The 17,763-nt window shown below is 36.0% G+C and overlaps 1 protein-coding gene across 2 annotated transcripts in view; it reads left to right on the top strand.

Annotated features, from left to right (window-relative positions):
* Positions 1–17,535, top strand: part of ZNF292 (zinc finger protein 292) — a 93,184-nt gene extending 75,649 nt beyond the window's left edge. The window contains exons 1-4 of one of the 2 annotated variants that reach the window (XM_040238837.1): positions 675–999; positions 1,478–1,614; positions 3,440–3,581; positions 7,965–17,535. In XM_040238837.1, the coding sequence (XP_040094771.1) occupies positions 1,511–1,614; positions 3,440–3,581; positions 7,965–15,110 (7,392 nt within the window). In that variant the 5' untranslated portion in view covers positions 675–999; positions 1,478–1,510 and the 3' untranslated portion in view covers positions 15,111–17,535. Of the gene's footprint in view, positions 1–674; positions 1,000–1,477; positions 1,615–3,439; positions 3,582–7,964 lie in introns of those variants that run through there. The other variant, XM_040238836.1, reaches the window with a different exon arrangement.
* The last annotated feature ends 228 nt before the right edge of the window (positions 17,536–17,763 follow it).

Genomic DNA, 17,763 nt, shown 5'->3' with positions numbered 1-17,763 from the left:
CATTGTGTTGATTTAGTAATGCTGTTCCTAAAGAAACTGACACAAATAAATAGTAGAGTAGCTGCTATTTGTTGTTATTACTGACATCTTAATGTATAAAATGTTACTAATACATCTCGTAGAAAAATTATTAATAATTATCTACATGTATAAAATGTCTAACAATACACATTTAACTTATTGTAGGTATTTGAAAATACTAATTATATAAATATACATTGTTCAGCCCTTTTTGTGTTTGTTTACATAAGGTTCCTTAAAGATCTATACAAAAGAGGCAGACACAGGAATAATGGAAAAAGTACTGTGCCAGGGAGTTCCAGGATTTGGGTTTTAGTCATAACTGTTATACTAACTTCATATTTACGTTAAGAAGTGATTGTTGTTAAACACATAGATTCAGAGTTGGGTCTTAGTATTTTCTAGCTTGATTTAATGTGTAAAATGGAACTTCTGAATCTGTCCCCTTGCAGTCTTTATCCTTGTTGTCAAAGATCAAACCTGAGGATTACCCCATTTCCATTCAGACTCTTGTTTAATTCTAAACACCTTACATTTTACACACACACACAAACACACACTTTTCCTGTACTCAAAAATTAATGAGGAGACACAGATTAACAGGGAGATGTATAGTTAACTCTGTGGTACATGGGTGCTAATGGTTTGTGTTGATCTTCAATTCTTTTTGCCATTTGACAGTTGTACCATGTTAATTCTTGGAACACCAGTGATTTGTGATTGTATGCTCTTTGTCACATCTTTATCTTAAAGTCAATACTTATAGAGATCATAGGTAAATTCTGATTGTTTTATGTAGTAAATCATTGTAGAGATAATTTTTAATTTTTAAAAAATAAGCAATAGATGTAAGTGCATAATTAAATGAAGCAAGTTGCCTTCATCTAGGTTATACTTATGCATGCATGACTTGACAAGCTTTGAGATGGAATGAATATATATGAAAAGAAAAATAATGGAGATTTATAGAAAACTGAGGTGAGCTTCATTTAAAAGTGGTATAGCTACATAAAATGTTTCATGTTTCATTTTATTCCCTCTGATGAATAGACACTTTGTTTTTTAGTCTGTATCCAGTAAATGTTTGTCTTTTTGTTTGTTCTAATGCTTTTTAAATTACTGGATAAAGGGGAAAAAATACAAGTAGCAGCTTTTCTTTTTTAGTATTATAGACCTGATTTAATGGGTAGAGGTTGCTTATAATTAGCATTAGTTATTTACGTATAAATGAATAGTTGTAAAGGTCTTGAAAATCATTTGTTCTCTGACTTGAAGAAAGATTATTTCTTTAAACAGTAGCCCAGTCATGACAAATTATGAATTGATAATGTATGAGTTAATGAGGTTTTGCCAAAGAAAATGATCTGTACATATCTAATAAAAATTGTAAAGTATATTATTATATATTCTAACATAAAACCATTTTATGGCATATTTCTGTATCCTTTCTCTGTAGATTTCAGAAGTTGATTGCAAAGATGCCCTAGAAATGATCTGTAACTTAGAATCTGAGGGTGATGAAAAAAGTGCTCTTGTCTTATGTACTGCATTTTTATCACGTCAGCTTCAACAGGGAGATATGTACTGTGCTTGGTGAGTTGATTTTCTTTTGAAAAGAGAAGGTTGTTAAATAAGATTACAGATAAATGTGCAGATAGCTCAAGAACATATTTTTTTAAAGTCTTTTTAGTGTTACCAAGACAAAAAAGCTTATTTTCAGATACTATATGCTGTGTAAACTGATTATCAAGTAGTTCATATTATAACTTAAAAATTTTTTTATATTAAGAGACTACACAATTCCTTAGTGTACCAGTAATGATCATATAATGATCAGTTATAATTAGGAAAATTTTTAATGTTGGAAGATGAAAGAAGGGCTTATTTTATTTAATGCTACAATAAAAATGTTTTCAGATATGTAAGCCACCTTTAATTTAATGTATGTATTGTTCCTTTGCATATTGCACACTTTTTGCTATTAATGCATAACTATGTGCTAGTCATTTATGTGTAGAAATATAGTTCATTTACCCACTTACAAGGTGTCATTCTGTTAATACTTCATTAAATTCTTGAATACACGTTTCTTCATATCGTACATTCCCTAGTGTGCAAACCTGTTATATATATCATCCTTTGGGAGGATACAGATAGCAAGGATAATTACTTCAGTTAAATCAGAAAACTTAAGATCAGCTGTCTTAAGTTGGTGTTAGCTCAAACTGACAATTTATCTGGTCAGTCGACTGTATTATTAGTCTTCAGTGTTGTGCTTGTATTGTGGAAACACAAAAGAATTTTAGTGTACAGCATTCTGAAATTTAAGAATATTTACCTGAACTGTGAGGGTGAGCTCATGGTAGGAAGTGGCAATACAGGGAATTGAGTTGAAATAGAAAAATCAACTAGAAAGCCTGTAAGTAGTTCAGCTGGGAAGTTATGAAAGTTTCCTGTGGATATGGGGTGAGGTGAGAGAAGTGTTTGAAGAGGCAGATAGATAGGGTCAGTAATAATGATGCATTAAATTAGAAGGGCAGTGAACCAAAAAGAATGTTAATTATCCTTTTCATGTATTAACTTTCAGGTTTCGGGAGAGATCAAAGTGGGAAAGTCTTAGAAAAAACTAAAGAGGTGAAAGTGGTTAAAACTCGAGAGACAGATTTTGAAGTCCTCAATATGCAGGTTAAAATCCAGTAGATGAGCAGGTTATTCAAGTGGATGGTGAAAAGGGCAAAGTTTCTAGGACTGGAAACTGAGGAGCTAATTGGAAAGGCCTGTATGGAGGAGAATACTTGACGTAGCAAAGATTTGTGTGGAAGTTAACTATGGAGGACAGAGAGAAATAGGATGATAGGTAAAAAGATGGAAAATTTCTCAGTTCAGTAGGGTTATTTTCTATGAAAAATACAGTGTGATTGCATTTGGAACAAATTTCAAAGTTTATTTTTCAAAGTCTTATTTTCACTGTGGTAGCACAGAGCAGTTATTTTCTTCTGGGTTCTATGTGATCATTGATTCTTAACATTATCTAATAAATTATTAGAAGATAAAAATTAAATGCTGTTTAAAAATCATTTTGCCATTGATGCATTTTGTATATCCACACGTATTTTGCATTTCTTATTACTTGTAAAGTTCAGATATGGTGTGTGTATCTTGTGTAAATGTCAGGTGCTTTCCTTGTAAAAGGTAATGAGTGCTTCTTTGAGATTGAAAAATCTTAATGATAAATCATATCTTGATTTTATTTAATAAGTCTCTAGAAAATTGAGAGTCTTTTTCTTTTAAACCTCATTCCACATATAGCATTAGAATCTGAAACTAGTTTTAGTTTCAGATGTAATTACTAGACAAAGTTCATGATTTTACATTGCACCTCCAACTTACTTTTTTACTTTTTTTTTTTTCTTTTTAGGGAACTCACTCTCTTTTGGAGTAAATTACAGCAGAGAGTAGAACCATCTGTTCAAGTGTACCTAGAAAGGTGTCGTCAACTTTCTTTGTTAACCAAGACAGTATATCACATTTTCTTCCTGATTAAAGTTATTAATTCAGAGGTAAGAATGATCTTAATTTCAGATGTATAAATTACACATATAATATGTGGATTTCCAGTGACTTTTATTTCATTTTATGCTTTGAACATTGATTTTCTTATTAGTCCTTAATTACTTGATACAGAGAAACTTAAAAATGCAAATAAAAGCCAGGGGCTTACTCTTAGCCTGAAGACAAGCAATGTATACATAATACTCATATTTTATCATTCCACAGTTTTTCTTCTAGGTGTTACACTGTTTTGATAATTTGGTTCTATATAAATTTAGAAAGTGTAAAAAGACATATAGCTTCTTTTGCTTGCCGTCTGGCAGATGACAGTGTCTAAAATTCCTTCTTCTACAAAAGACCGAGAAATACTTGATGAAATAAAACATTGTTCTCAGTGCTTAGCAGCTTCATTACAAGAATAGTGGAGAATTCCCTAGGGTCAAAAAGAAGAACCACCTAAAAACTGGAGTAGAAACTTTGAGCTGAGGCTAGGGTTCTCTTAACCTGCTGGGGAGTGAGGTGTGTTAGAACTTGGAGCGGCTAAGGGGTTTGAAGTTTTATATCCACAGGGATAAGAGATAGAATCTTGGGCCCTTTTAAGTTGGAGATTTAGAACTGAGTTCCATGTCCCCCACCTCCTCTCCACTAACTTGTAAAGTACTATAATTTTATTGCAAAGTGAACTAGAAAAATATTACTTGAACACAGATGATGGTCAGGAACCTTGTACATGTCCAACTGGACGATGAGTCAGAGAAGGAAAATATTTTCCCTAATAAATTGTAACCATAGGTCTGCCCTCACACAGATTTAGGGTCCACATTTACCCTACACTATAACCAGGAATCCCCACATCAAGTGAGTGTCAGGGAAGAAGACCTTTTCCTCTGTTTCCTTCTTAGTTATGTTGGTTGTTCTAAGAATTGAACAGACATGGGACAGATTAACAAGAGAACACCAAGCAGAAGTTTAATAACAGATATGCATGGGAGAGAGCCAGGAAAATTAAGTAGCTCACCAAAATGGCCAAAATCTTCACCTTAAATACCGCTTTCAGTTAAAGACAAAGAGGATGTTGGGAGTAGCGGTTTGGGCCTTCAGAGCAAAAGGAGGCAGTTCACTTGGAAATAGAAAAGCAAGTGCTTTGTTGGGTCCTGCAGAGACAAGGGGACACAGTGGACTCTGATGTCCAGGCCCTGCAGAGTCTCCTTCACCATGCCCAACCAATGTTCTTTGCAGATATATCTGGGAATAGCTACAGGAACAGGCCCTTTTTCTAAATTATTTTAGTCAATAAAGAGGAGTTTTTGGGGGTAACAAGAAAAACCTCCTTAGTCTTCTGTTTCTTAAACATAATCAGCCTAAAATAATCCTCCTTTCAAAGAGACACATTTTGGGGTGGTGGAGTTTGCTCCCCTACGTAAGTAATATTTGAAAAGGTAAGGGTAAGGTCCTAGGGTGGTAAATGCCTGGGATCCCTGGCAGAAGCAAATGAAGAACTACTTTGGAGGGACATACCTTCAATACATGATTCTTTGATAAAGCTCTTCTCAAGATAGGTTAACCATCAAGATTTACAATGAAAATGTCAGCCATGGCCAGTTTTTGCAGAGAGAACTAACAGTAGGATTAAACTTTTTAAAGGAAAAAAGTATATAAATTACATATATTTAAAGACAAATAATTTAACCGTCAATATTTATTAAGCATACAAAACAACGTGAATGAATTTCAGTAAACGGAATGATGGAATCATTTGCTTAATTCTTTAAATGCAGTCTGATAAATCTATAAAATACATATATTTAAAGATATAAAATAAGGAATGAAAGTATGAAAAAGAGAGGTCCTATAAAATGATCAGGCAGATTTTTTAAAAAGTCAAAAGAACTTTTAATATATAAAAACATAATCATAGACATGAAAACAATAGATGGATTAAACAGTACATTAGACAAAATTCTAAAGGGAAGTGATAACAGAGATTGCATATGTGTTTCCGTTCATTTACTAGCAAAAATCAAAATCCAGATTTTACAAAACTAATTTCTTTTGTTATAGTAATCCTTATAGGAATGCATTTGGTTTCCACTTTAAAAGTATACAAAACACAGTTTCCAAAGGTGCTACCACTGCATGGGATGGGATGCCAAACAGGTCTTACGGATCCTGGAAAGCTAGGATGTAGCATGACATGAAGTATTTGTATGTATAATTTTGTTTTTGAAAGTAGGGACCAACAGACATTCTTACTGTCTTTGATCTTTTAAGATCTATATTGGTCAGTAAATCTTACATGTATCTTGTGCATTTTTTTTTTCCCTTCCTGAAATAATTTCTCTTCATTTTCAGGAGTAAAGAACAGGAATGAACAGTAAAGGAAAGAACAGTAAACAACAGGAATGTTTATCTGGTGTACCCCTTTCTCCTTTGTACCTCAAAACTCCAGGGGTTGTTGAGAATTGTTGCCCAGCTACTCACATAATGACTTAAAATAATTACTTCCTTCTTAAACTGTCATTGAGATCTGTAAAGGAAATGGAGCAAATAACTTGGTTCATCATTTTATTTATTTTTTCCTAGACCCCTGCAGTCAAAAAGTTGATAAAGTAAAGCCCTACCCTTAAGGATCTCATATTTGCTGAGACACATTACCAGTTGCTTTGTAATATGTCTTTCTTTAATAGTGGAATATCGAGACTCCTGAGAGGGAAAGAGCACTTGGCTTAGCACAGTCCCTGGTATAGAGTAGATGCTGAGTGAAGAAGAGGGCCCTCTAACCCATTTACCTGTTAGACTCGCAAGTAGTGTTGGCCAGACAAAGTTCCTAGTAACCAAAAAAGCATGAAAAGTAGTATAAAGAAAAAATCTGTTTTCTCCTCTGTTCGCTACACACTTAAGTGCTTCTGAGCACCACGTGTGTGATTTTTTTTTCTACACTAAGCACTCCTCTGATTTTCCAGACACCAGTTCAGTGTTCTATAATTTAACTCAGTTCTGACACTGTTCACCTAACTCTATCTCTACTCAACTCTAAAGATAGTTGTCATATAACCATTTATGAATTGAATATTACTTTAAACTTAATCGTCAGTCACACATACACAGAACGATAAAAAAAACTCACAAGAACAAACATTTTGATATTGTTTTGTTGGCCTTATTTATTGAGGTTTCAAATTGATTTACAACATTAAGATAGCCAGTTCAGTTTCTCAGCCTGTTTCACTCACTCTCCTTTTGGCCCACAAATCTAAACTTCACTTTCAGTAAAATATTTTGTTTCCTTCTTAACCTGTGAAAATACAAATCCCTTCAGCTCTTTTGAACTTCTTTTGACTTCCTTGCCCTTTTGTCTAAAGCACACATATTTAATTACCCTGAATGTGGCCACATCTTGTGACTGGCTTATATCTCATTTGTTTGTTCTCTTTTAGCCTTTTAAAACCCATTTTTATCTCTCCATATATTTTTCAAATGACTCTTACCTTTGTTACTGCTATATCATAATAGTTCAAGATGCTAATTCAAAAGGATAAAAGGTTTGTTGTGTCTGCTGCTATTCCTTATTCTTAGGATGTCCCAGTCATGAGGTAGGTGATTTGGCATTCAATTTTGGGCTTCCCTCGTGGCTCAGCTGGTAAAGAATCCTCCTGCAATGCAGGAGACCTGGGTTCAGTCCCTGGGTTGGGAAGCTGCCCTGAAGAAGGGAAAGGCTACCCACTCCAGTATCCTGGCCTGTAGAATTCCATGGACTACAGTCCATGGGGTCACAAAGAGTTGGACATGACTGAGCAACTTTCACTTCACTTCACTTTATGATCGAATTAGGATTCCCAGTATTAAAAAAAGAACTTTATTCTCAAATGTGAGAATTTCTTTTCATTGCTAATGAGTTAGGAATTATGGGGACATTCTCAGTTTTATAACTGAACTAAGAGGGTTGTTGTTTCAGAAGGATTGTAAATACCCACTTAGGAAATGAAATTTGCGATAAAGTTAATGACATTTCTTAATCACTTACTATGTGCCAGACATGATACTTTAGATCCATGATATCTATTAATGTTCACAGCAGTTTCATTAAGTGCTGTTTTGATCTCTTATTTTATATTGTGATACAAAAGATCAGAGAAGTTAAATTACCTCCAAGTTTGCCTGGGCATTACATGATTTTATACTCATGTCTTAGCTATCAATGTTTGTTTTTTGCTATTCTCTACAGCTCATTTCACACACATACACAACCACAATCCTTGGGAGGGGTTATCTTCATAGATGGGCTATTGCAAAATTTGAGAAAACAAACCTCAGTTTTAAAATTACTGAATTCACAAATCTGCATTGATGAGTGTAAATTAAGGTAACATTTCTTGCTTGCTTCTTCACAGACCGAAGGAGCTGGACTTGCCACTTGTATAGAGCTGTGTGTAAAAGCTCTTCGCCTGGAATCTACAGAAAATACTGAAGTGAAAATATCTATCTGCAAGACCATTTCATGCTTGTTGCCTGATGATCTGGAAGTTAAACGTGCTTGTCAACTGAGTGAATTTCTTATTGAGCCTACAGTAGATGCATATTATGCTGTGGAAATGTTGTACAACCAGCCAGACCAGAAATATGATGAAGAGAATCTTCCAATACCAAATTCCCTACGCTGTGAGCTCTTACTTGTGTTGAAAACTCAGTGGCCCTTTGATCCAGAATTCTGGGATTGGAAAACTTTAAAACGACAGTGTCTTGCATTAATGGGAGAAGAAGCATCCATCGTGTCTTCAATAGATGAATTAAATGACAGTGAGGTTTATGAGAAAGTAGCAGACTACCAGGAAGATAGTAAAGACACGTCTGTGAATGGTGGAATTGGTGCTAATTCTGGCCTTCTTAGAGACATTTGTGATGAAAAGCAGAAAAAGAAAGAGATAAAACAGTTAAGAGAGAGGGGATTTATATCGGCTCGGTTCAGGAATTGGCAAGCCTACATGCAGTATTGTGTGCTATGTGATAAAGAGTTCCTTGGTCATCGAATAGTACGACATGCTCAAAAACATTACAAAGATGGGATTTACAGTTGCCCCATATGTGCAAAGAACTTTAATTCTAAAGAAACTTTTGTCCCTCACGTCACGTTGCATGTTAAACAATCAAGTAAAGAGAGACTGGCAGCTATGAAACCATTAAGAAGGTTGGGAAGGCCTCCTAAGATCACAGCTACCAGCGAGAATCAGAAGACAAATGCTGTGGCCAAGCAGGAGCAGCGGCCGATCAAGAAGAACAGTCTCTATTCCACAGACTTCATAGTGTTTAACGACAATGACGGCTCAGACGATGAAACCGATGACAAAGACAAATCTTACGAGCCAGAGGTGATCCCAGTCCAGAAACCAGTACCTGTTAATGAGTTCAATTGCCCTGTCACTTTTTGTAAAAAGGGCTTTAAGTACTTTAAAAATTTAATTGCTCATGTAAAAGGACATAAGGATAATGAAGATGCCAAGCGCTTTCTTGAAATGCAAAGCAAAAAAGTTATTTGCCAGTACTGTAGGCGGCATTTTGTAAGTGTTACTCATCTCAATGATCACTTACAAATGCACTGTGGCAGTAAACCATACATCTGTATACAAATGAAGTGTAAGGCTGGTTTTAACAGCTACGCGGAGCTCTTAACCCACAGAAAGGAACATCAAGTCTTTAGAGCAAAGTGCATGTTTCCTAAATGTGGCAGAATTTTTTCAGAAGCTTATTTACTGTATGACCATGAAGCACAGCATTATAATACCTACACGTGTAAGTTCACAGGTTGTGGTAAAGTTTACCGTTCTCAGAGTGAGCTTGAAAAGCATCTGGAAGATCACAATACTCCTGAAAAAGTGTTGCCTCCTGAAGACCAACTTAATTCAGCCAGAGATTCTGTTCAGCCTTCCAGAGTGAATCAGAGTGCAGAAGGGAACGCCGAGAAAGAAAGATCCATGCTTCCTTCAGAAAATAGTGTTGAAAACACCATCCCAGCTGATAGAAGTGGTGCTTGGGATAAAAGCAAGGCAGAATCACCTGTGACCAAACAAGACCAGATTTCTGCTTCGGAGCTCGGGCAAGCTGATGGACCACTGCCAAATAGTTTGGGAAACGCTGCTCCCACTCCTCTGCTTCAGGCCAGTGAAGTAGCCGTGTCCATTAAGGTGTCCCTCAATCAGGGGATCGAGGAGAACTTTAGAAAGCAAGAAAACTCAACTGTGGAAAGCACTGGTGAATCACTGGTCACAAACTTACATATACCAGTTGAAAATGCTTGTAATGATTTGTGTCACACAGATTTCCAAGAGAGAAAGGAACAGGATTGTTTTAATGAAATCCAGATTACTCAGAATTCTTTAGTGGCCTCAGAAGCCCTCAAGGTAGATGGCATGACCACACAAAACTTAGAAAGACAAGTGAGCAACCTGATGACCTTTTCTGTGCAAAACCAGGCAGGGTTTCAGAACAGTGTACCAACTCCCAAGTTTGAATGTGGAGGTAATGTTAAAACGTCATCCAGTCTTTATAATTTACCTCTGAAGACGCTGGAAAGTATCACATTTGTTCCACCACAGCCCAACCTCAGTAATTCTTTAGGAACTCCATCAGTGCCTCCAAAAGCGCCAGTTCAGAAATTCAATTGCCAGGTTGAGGGATGTACTCGAACCTACAACTCTTCCCAGAGTATTGGGAAACACATGAAGACGGCACACCCCGACCAGTATGCAGCATTCAAAATGCAACGCAAAAGCAAAAGGGGTCAGAAGGCTAACAATTTAAATACACCAAACAGTGGAAAGTTTGTTTATTTTTTGCCATCGCAGGTGAGCAGCTCTAATAATGCATTTTTTACACCACAGACCAAAGCCAGTGGGACTCCTTCCTGTTCTCATCAGTTGCAGCATGTCTCATCACCCATTTTCCCGGCTCATTTAGCAAGTGTGTCAGCTCCACTGTTGCCCTCGGTGGAAAGTGTCATAAATCCAAGTATACCTTCTCAGGATAAAAGTGAACAAGGTGGTGGTCTCTTGTGTTCCCAGATGGAGAATTTATCCAGCACCACCTTGCCAGCACAAATGGAAGACCTAACCAAAACGGTTTTGCCTTTGAATATCGACAGTGGCTCAGATCCTTTCCTTCCGTTACCTGCAGAAAGCACCTCAGTGTCTCTCTTCCCTTCACCAGCAGACAGTGGGACTAACTCTGTTTTCTCCCAACTGGAAAATAATACAAATCATTTTTCTTCACAGATCGAAGGAAATACCAATTCCTCCTTTCTAAAGGGAGGAAATGGTGAGAATGCAGTTTTTCCTTCACAAGTCAGTGTTGCAAATGACTTCAGTGGCACTGGTACCCAACAGCCTGGACCGGAAAAAGTGAAAAAAGACCGCGGGCGGGGCCCAAATGGGAAGGAAAGAAAACCTAAGCACAACAAAAGGGCTAAATGGCCAGCAATCATCAGAGATGGGAAATTTATCTGTAGCAGGTGTTACAGGGCTTTCACTAACCCCAGATCTCTGGGTGGACACTTGTCTAAGCGATCTTACTGTAAACCACTGGATGGAGCAGAAATTGCTCAAGAACTTCTACAGAATAATGGGCAGCCTTCTCTTCTTGCCAGCATGATTCTCTCCACAAATACCGTAAACTTGCAGCAGCCACAACAGTCTACATTCAGTGCAGAAGCGTGTTTTAAAGATCCATCATTCCTGCAACTTCTTGCTGCTGAAAACCGCTCCTCAACATTTTTACCAAATACATTTCCTCGGACTGGTGTGACTAGCTTTAATACAAGTGTTAGTCAAGAGGGAAGCGAAATCATCAAACAGGCTTTGGAAACTGCTGGCATTCCCAGTACATTTGAGGGTGCCGATGTGCTCTCTCACGTCCCCACAGGTTGTGTCTCCGACGCAGCACAAGTAAACACAACAGTGATGCCAAATCCACCTGTGCCAACCCTGCTGCAGACAGTGTGCCACCCAAGCCCCCTGCTGACAGACCAGAATGGGACACCAAACCCCAAAACTTCCTCCATTGAGGAATGCAGCAGTTTGCCTGTTTTTCCAACAAACGACTTACTACTAAAGACTGTTGAAAATGGTTTGTGTCCTGGTTCATTCCCTAATTCTAGTGGGCCATCAGAAAATTTTACTGGTAGCAGTTCACGTGTTTCAGTCATAAGTGGTCCTCAGAACACAAGGTCTAGTCATTTAAATAAGAAGGGAAACAGTGCTTCTAAGAGAAGAAAGAAAGTTACTCCTCCACTAATTGCCCCTAACACACCCCAAAACTTGGTAACGAGTGACTTAACAGCAATGGGACTTATAGCAAAGAGTATTGAGATACCAACTACTAACCTTCATTCCACTGTAATTCCCAATTGTGAACCTCAGGGTTTGGTGGAAAATCTAACACAGAAATTAAATAATGTTGACAATCAGTTGTTTATGACTGATGTGAAAGAAAACTTCAAAACCAGTCTTGAGTCCCATACAGTGTTAGCTCCTTTAACATTAAAAACTGAAAATGGTGATTCCCAAATGATGGCTTTGAATTCATGCACACCTTCAATAAATTCTGATTTGCAGATCTCTGAAGACAATGTCATACAAAACTTTGAAAAGACTCTTGAAATTATTAAAAGTGCTATGAATTCTCAAATACTTGAGGTAAAAAATGGATCTCAGGGTATTGGTGAAACATCACAGAATGCTCAAATAAATTATAACATTCAGCTTCCTTCAGTAAACACTGTACAAAATAACAAGTTATCTGAGTCATCTCAGTTTTCCTCCTTCATAGGTGTCATGCCAACAAAAAGTAACATTCCTCAGTCTGAAGTATTACATAAGGAGGATCAAATACAGGAGATTTTAGAAGGCTTACAGAAATTAAAACTAGAAAATGACCTGTCCACTCCAGCACCCCAGTGTGTACTGATAAATACATCAGTGACACTGACTCCCACTCCTGTGAAATCAATTCCAAATGTCACAGTTGTCCAGCCAGTTTCTGAAATTATAAGCAACCTTCAGTTTAATGACAGAGTTAATAAACCCTTTGTGTGTCAAAACCAAGGCTGTAATTACAGCGCCATGACAAAAGATGCGCTGTTTAAGCACTACGGTAAAATTCATCAGTACACTCCAGAGATGATTCTTGAAATTAAGAAGAATCAGTTGAAATTTGCTCCATTTAAATGTGTAGTACCTACATGTACGAAGACATTTACAAGAAATTCTAATCTTCGGGCACACTGTCAGTTGGTGCATCATTTTACAACAGAAGAAATGGTCAAATTAAAAATAAAAAGACCTTATGGAAGAAAGTCTCAGAGTGAAAATTCATCAGCCCAACGAATTACACAAGTAAAAAGACAGCTAGCTCTGACAGAGGAGAATAAAAGGGAATTCCAGCCTGCTTTAGAATTGGGAGCAATGAAAGAAAATACCCTCAGTAATATAGCAGTGATCCCAGAAAAACAACTTCTAGAAAAAAAAAGTCCTGAAAAAACGGAAAGTAGTTCTCAAGTGATTGCAGTTACTTCAGAACAGTGTAATATAAATCCTCTCACAAATGTCCAAACCAAAGGACGGAAAGTTAGGAGACATAAAAAAGAAAAGGAGGAGAGGAAACGCAAGAAACCAGTTTCTCAGTCTCCAGAGTTTCCCACAAGATACAGTCCCTACAGACCTTATCGCTGTGTTCATCAGGGTTGCTTTGCTGCTTTCACGATACAGCAGAACTTAATTCTGCATTACCAGGCTGTGCACAAATCAGATCTACCTGCATTTTCTGCAGAGGTTGAAGAGGAGAGTGAAGCTGGTAAAGAGAGTGAAGAAATTGAAACGAAACAAACTGTGAAAGAATTTCGATGTCAGGTGAGTGACTGTTCTCGAATTTTCCAAGCAATTACTGGCCTAATACAACACTACATGAAGCTGCACGAGATGTCGCCTGAAGAAATTGAAAGTATGACCGCTTCTGTGGATGTTGGGAAATTTCCATGTGATCAGTCAGAGTGTAAATCTTCATTTACCACATATTTGAACTATGTTGTTCATCTTGAGGCAGACCATGGAATCGGGGCCAGGGCAAGTAAAACTGAAGAAGATGGCATATACAAGTGTGACTGTGAAGGCTGTGACCGAATATATGCAACCCGGTCTAATCTCCTCCGACACATTTTTAATAAGCATAATGACAAACATAAAGCTCATCTCATTCGGCCACGAAGATTAACACCTGGTCAGGAAAATATATCAAGCAAAGCAAACCAAGAAAAGACTAAGTCTAAACACCGGGGGACAAAATACAGATCTGGAAGGGAAGGAGTCAAAATGCCTAAGACCAAACGAAAGAAAAAAAATAATTTGGAAAACAAGACTGCAAAGATTGTGCAGATTGAAGAAAATAAGCCTTACTCTCTGAAACGTGGAAAGCATGTATATTCTATAAAGGCTAGAAATGATGCCTTGTCTGAGTGTACGAGCAGATTTGTCACCCAGTATCCATGTATGATAAAGGGGTGTACATCAGTTGTTACAAGTGAAAGCAATATAATCAGACATTATAAATGCCATAAATTATCTAAGGCATTTACATCACAACACCGCAATCTCCTCATTGTCTTCAAACGGTGTTGCAGCTCACAATTAAAGGAAGCTTCTGAGCAAGAGGTTGAAAAGAGTGGTGTGAAGGATTCTGACACAAGTGTATCAGAGAGCAATGATAATGCAAGAACAGCTGTAGTTCCACAGAAGGAAGTTGTAAAAAATGAAAAAGATGAAGTGGATGAACTAACAGAATTATTTATTACCAAATTAATAAATGAAGACAACACAAGTGTGGAGACCCAGCCTCAGACCTCTTCAAATGTAAGTAATGACTTTAAGGAAAATAACCCCTGCCAGTCAGAAAAACAAAAAGCAAGTAATTTGAAGAGAGTTAATAAAGAAAAAAATGTCTCCCAAAATAAAAAGAGAAAAGTTGAAAAAGCCGAACCAGCACCAGCAGTTGAATTAAGTAGTATACATAAGGAAGAAGAAACTGCTGTTGCAATTCAAACCACTGAGGATCACCCTGCATCTTTTGACTGGAGCTCATTTAAACCAATGGGATTTGAGGTATCATTTCTCAAATTCCTGGAGGAGTCTGCAGTGAAACAGAAGAAAAATACTGACAAAGATCATCCCAATAGTGGGAGTAAAAAAGGATCCCATTCAAATTCAAGAAAAAATGTCGACAAGACTGCTGTGACTAGTGGAAATCATATATGTTCTTGTAAAGAAAGTGAAACTTTTGTACAGTTTGCCAATCCAACGCAGCTTCAGTGCAGTGATAATGTAAAAATCGTTTTAGACAAGACTCTGAAAGATTGCACTGAGCTTGTCTTAAAGCAGCTTCAGGAAATGAAACCTACCGTCAGTCTGAAAAAACTTGAAGTACATTCAAATGATCCAGATGTGTCTATTATGAAAGACATCAGTATGGGCAAAGCCACAGGGAGAGGGCAGTACTGATAACTGATGTCCTATAAATACATTATTTACAGTTTTATTTTAAATAGGAAGCCATCAAGCATGCTAAAATTGTGAAACCTTTTCGTTATTTTTTGTTGTTGCTGACGTGAATTAACCTGGCCAAAAAAGAAAAAAAAAAAAAAAAACATGACATTTTGTCATGTAAAACTTTTTTTTATCCCTATGGGACTTGAGGAACAGAATCCATACTTCAGTTACTGTATATAGTTGAGCTAAACCTCAAATTTCTATCAGCCAGTTGCCCTTTTCATGAACTAAACTGAGTTATCTGTGTGATTGATTTGTCTCACCAGGTCACTGCTCATGTGTAACAGTACTCTTTGTTTGTAGATACCTTTTTTTGTATATATTTATTATTGTAAATCATTTGCTGCCACCAGCAGTGTGTAAGTCTAAACTATTAAATGACACATTTATATTTGGAGTTTTAATTTTTAACCAGGTGATCAAGTTTTTAAAACTGTTCTTTTATTGTTTTAAATTCAGAATTTTTTGAACTAAAAACTAGAAACTCTGCCATAGTTCATTGATTTTTTTTTTTACATAAAACATTTATTTACAAGATGATCTCCAAAAAAAGATTTACTTTTCACAAAGTAGACACATTATTTATATCAACAACTTGCTCTGCTTTGTAAATTTACCTTCCAGGATTTTTTTGGGGTGGTATACATGTGAAATTAAAGCAGATTCTTTAGCAATTTCCTATAGCTACAATTTTTTTTCAAAGCTTTCAATTGGATATAGTTACTATGATTCCATGAAATATAATGGAAATGTGAATAAAGGATTTCCTACATCAAAGATTTTAAACATTTGGTATTTAAAAAAAAATCCTTTGTGAATGTGATAGAAACTAGTAGTGTGGAGCAGTGTAAATATTTGAGGTGGTGATTTGTGAAGTAGCCCAGTATTGCCTTAAATAAAATCACATTTCATTTCTTGTTTTATACATGTGATCTTATAAAGGTTTTGTTTCCTCCCCACCCCCATTTTCTGAGATTTATAGATTGGTGTATAGCTTTAAACTGTATAAACTTTTGTGGAAAGATTTTTTTAAACATTTTTATAAATCTTAAAATTGGTATCATCAAAGTGAGCCCATCTTGTGTTTATAAAATGCAAGAGTTCCTTAAACATTTATAATTACATAGATAAAACACTTTCTATAAGGAAGTTGGATGTTTTGATTTTACTGTTTATAGATGTTAGATTGTACAGATTTGTCTGTATTTTCCTGCCATATCTAATGATACTTTCTTCATTAGATTGGTCTTCCAGAGCAGTATTAGTTGTTATAATTGATTATTTTGATTATTCAGTATATAGTTAGCTCTTATAGTTTAGCTTTATTCACCATATTTATACTGTGGATTTACGGCCAGAGATAGAGGTTATTTCAGGAGAGTTTATGAACCTTCTTTGAAGTCCAACTAAAATCAGTACTGGAAACAAAAGAAAACATTCTCTCAAATTTACTTTTGTTTCTGTTTGCCATGAATAGTAGCATTGATTTTTGACTTTGTTATAAACCAGTTACATTCACAATATTATTTGCCTGAGATATTAATGATATTGTGATATGAAAATGTGTATATTCCCTGTGCAACATCAGACTTGCAGGAAAAATGAAGCACTTAATATTAACTGAAATTGCTGGTACTCTGAATAAATAAGCATGGTCAAGGAGTGAATTATTTTCTTTTGGGAAATATTTTTTTAAGTTTTATTATTAAAGTATTAAAGTTTTATTTTTAGGGCCGAATGAGTTATATGGAATAGTTGGTTTCACCTCCTTAAGGTTTATTACCAATATGCATAAAACTTGGCACATTAAAATCTCTACCCTTTGGTAAGCCCACTGTTATTTATTAAAATAAAAATTGTTCTTATGGGTGATTAATACATGTTTTTTTCCTAAATTAATAATAACTTAACTTTGAGTAATTTTAATATTAAATTTTTGTCAACAACTGAATGTTTCCGTACAGTTTTCTTAGAAGTTGACCTAACTCTTTTTAAAGGTAGGCATTTGGCAAACTGCTCTATAGTACAGCAGCAAATAGGTTTATTTCTGATGAATGTAGTGATGAGCCTGTTAAGGAAAAATGCCAATGTATTGGGGCTTTTCTTTTGCTCATCAGCTTAAGAAAATTAACCACTAGACGTTTCTGTAATTGTTATCCTATGTGTCGGGGGCGGAGATTTGCCAACATTGAGTTAATTTTTTTTATATTCCAGGTACTGTATGCTAAAACTAATTATGGAATAGTGGGCTTTTTAGCATGGAACAGAAAAATCAAATTATGGTATAAAATAAATAATGGATTTATAGAACAACAGCATGTTGGTAAAATTTGATACGGAATGTAATGCCTAAGTATTAAAAAAGAATCAAAAAGTATATATTTTTCATGGTATACTTTTCCTCAGTGCCTTGTCTTTGAGATATTTTCTTCCCACAGTATAAATTTGCCTAAGGTTTCATCGTCTGAAAAATTGATATTTTTTTCCCTCTTCTAAATCCAGAGAATTTGAATCTTACCAGTCAGAACATGTTCAAAATACGTCAAGTTAAGTGAAATGTAACGTTTTGAGAATTTTTTCAGCAATGTCAAATTCAGTCAGCATA

The sequence above is a fragment of the Oryx dammah genome, unplaced genomic scaffold, assembly GCF_014754425.2.
Source record: "Oryx dammah isolate SB20612 unplaced genomic scaffold, SCBI_Odam_1.1 HiC_scaffold_4, whole genome shotgun sequence".
Taxonomy (NCBI): Eukaryota; Metazoa; Chordata; class Mammalia; order Artiodactyla; family Bovidae; genus Oryx; species Oryx dammah.
The sequence above is the reverse complement of the archived record's forward strand: the minus strand, read 5'-3'. Positions and strand labels throughout refer to the sequence as shown.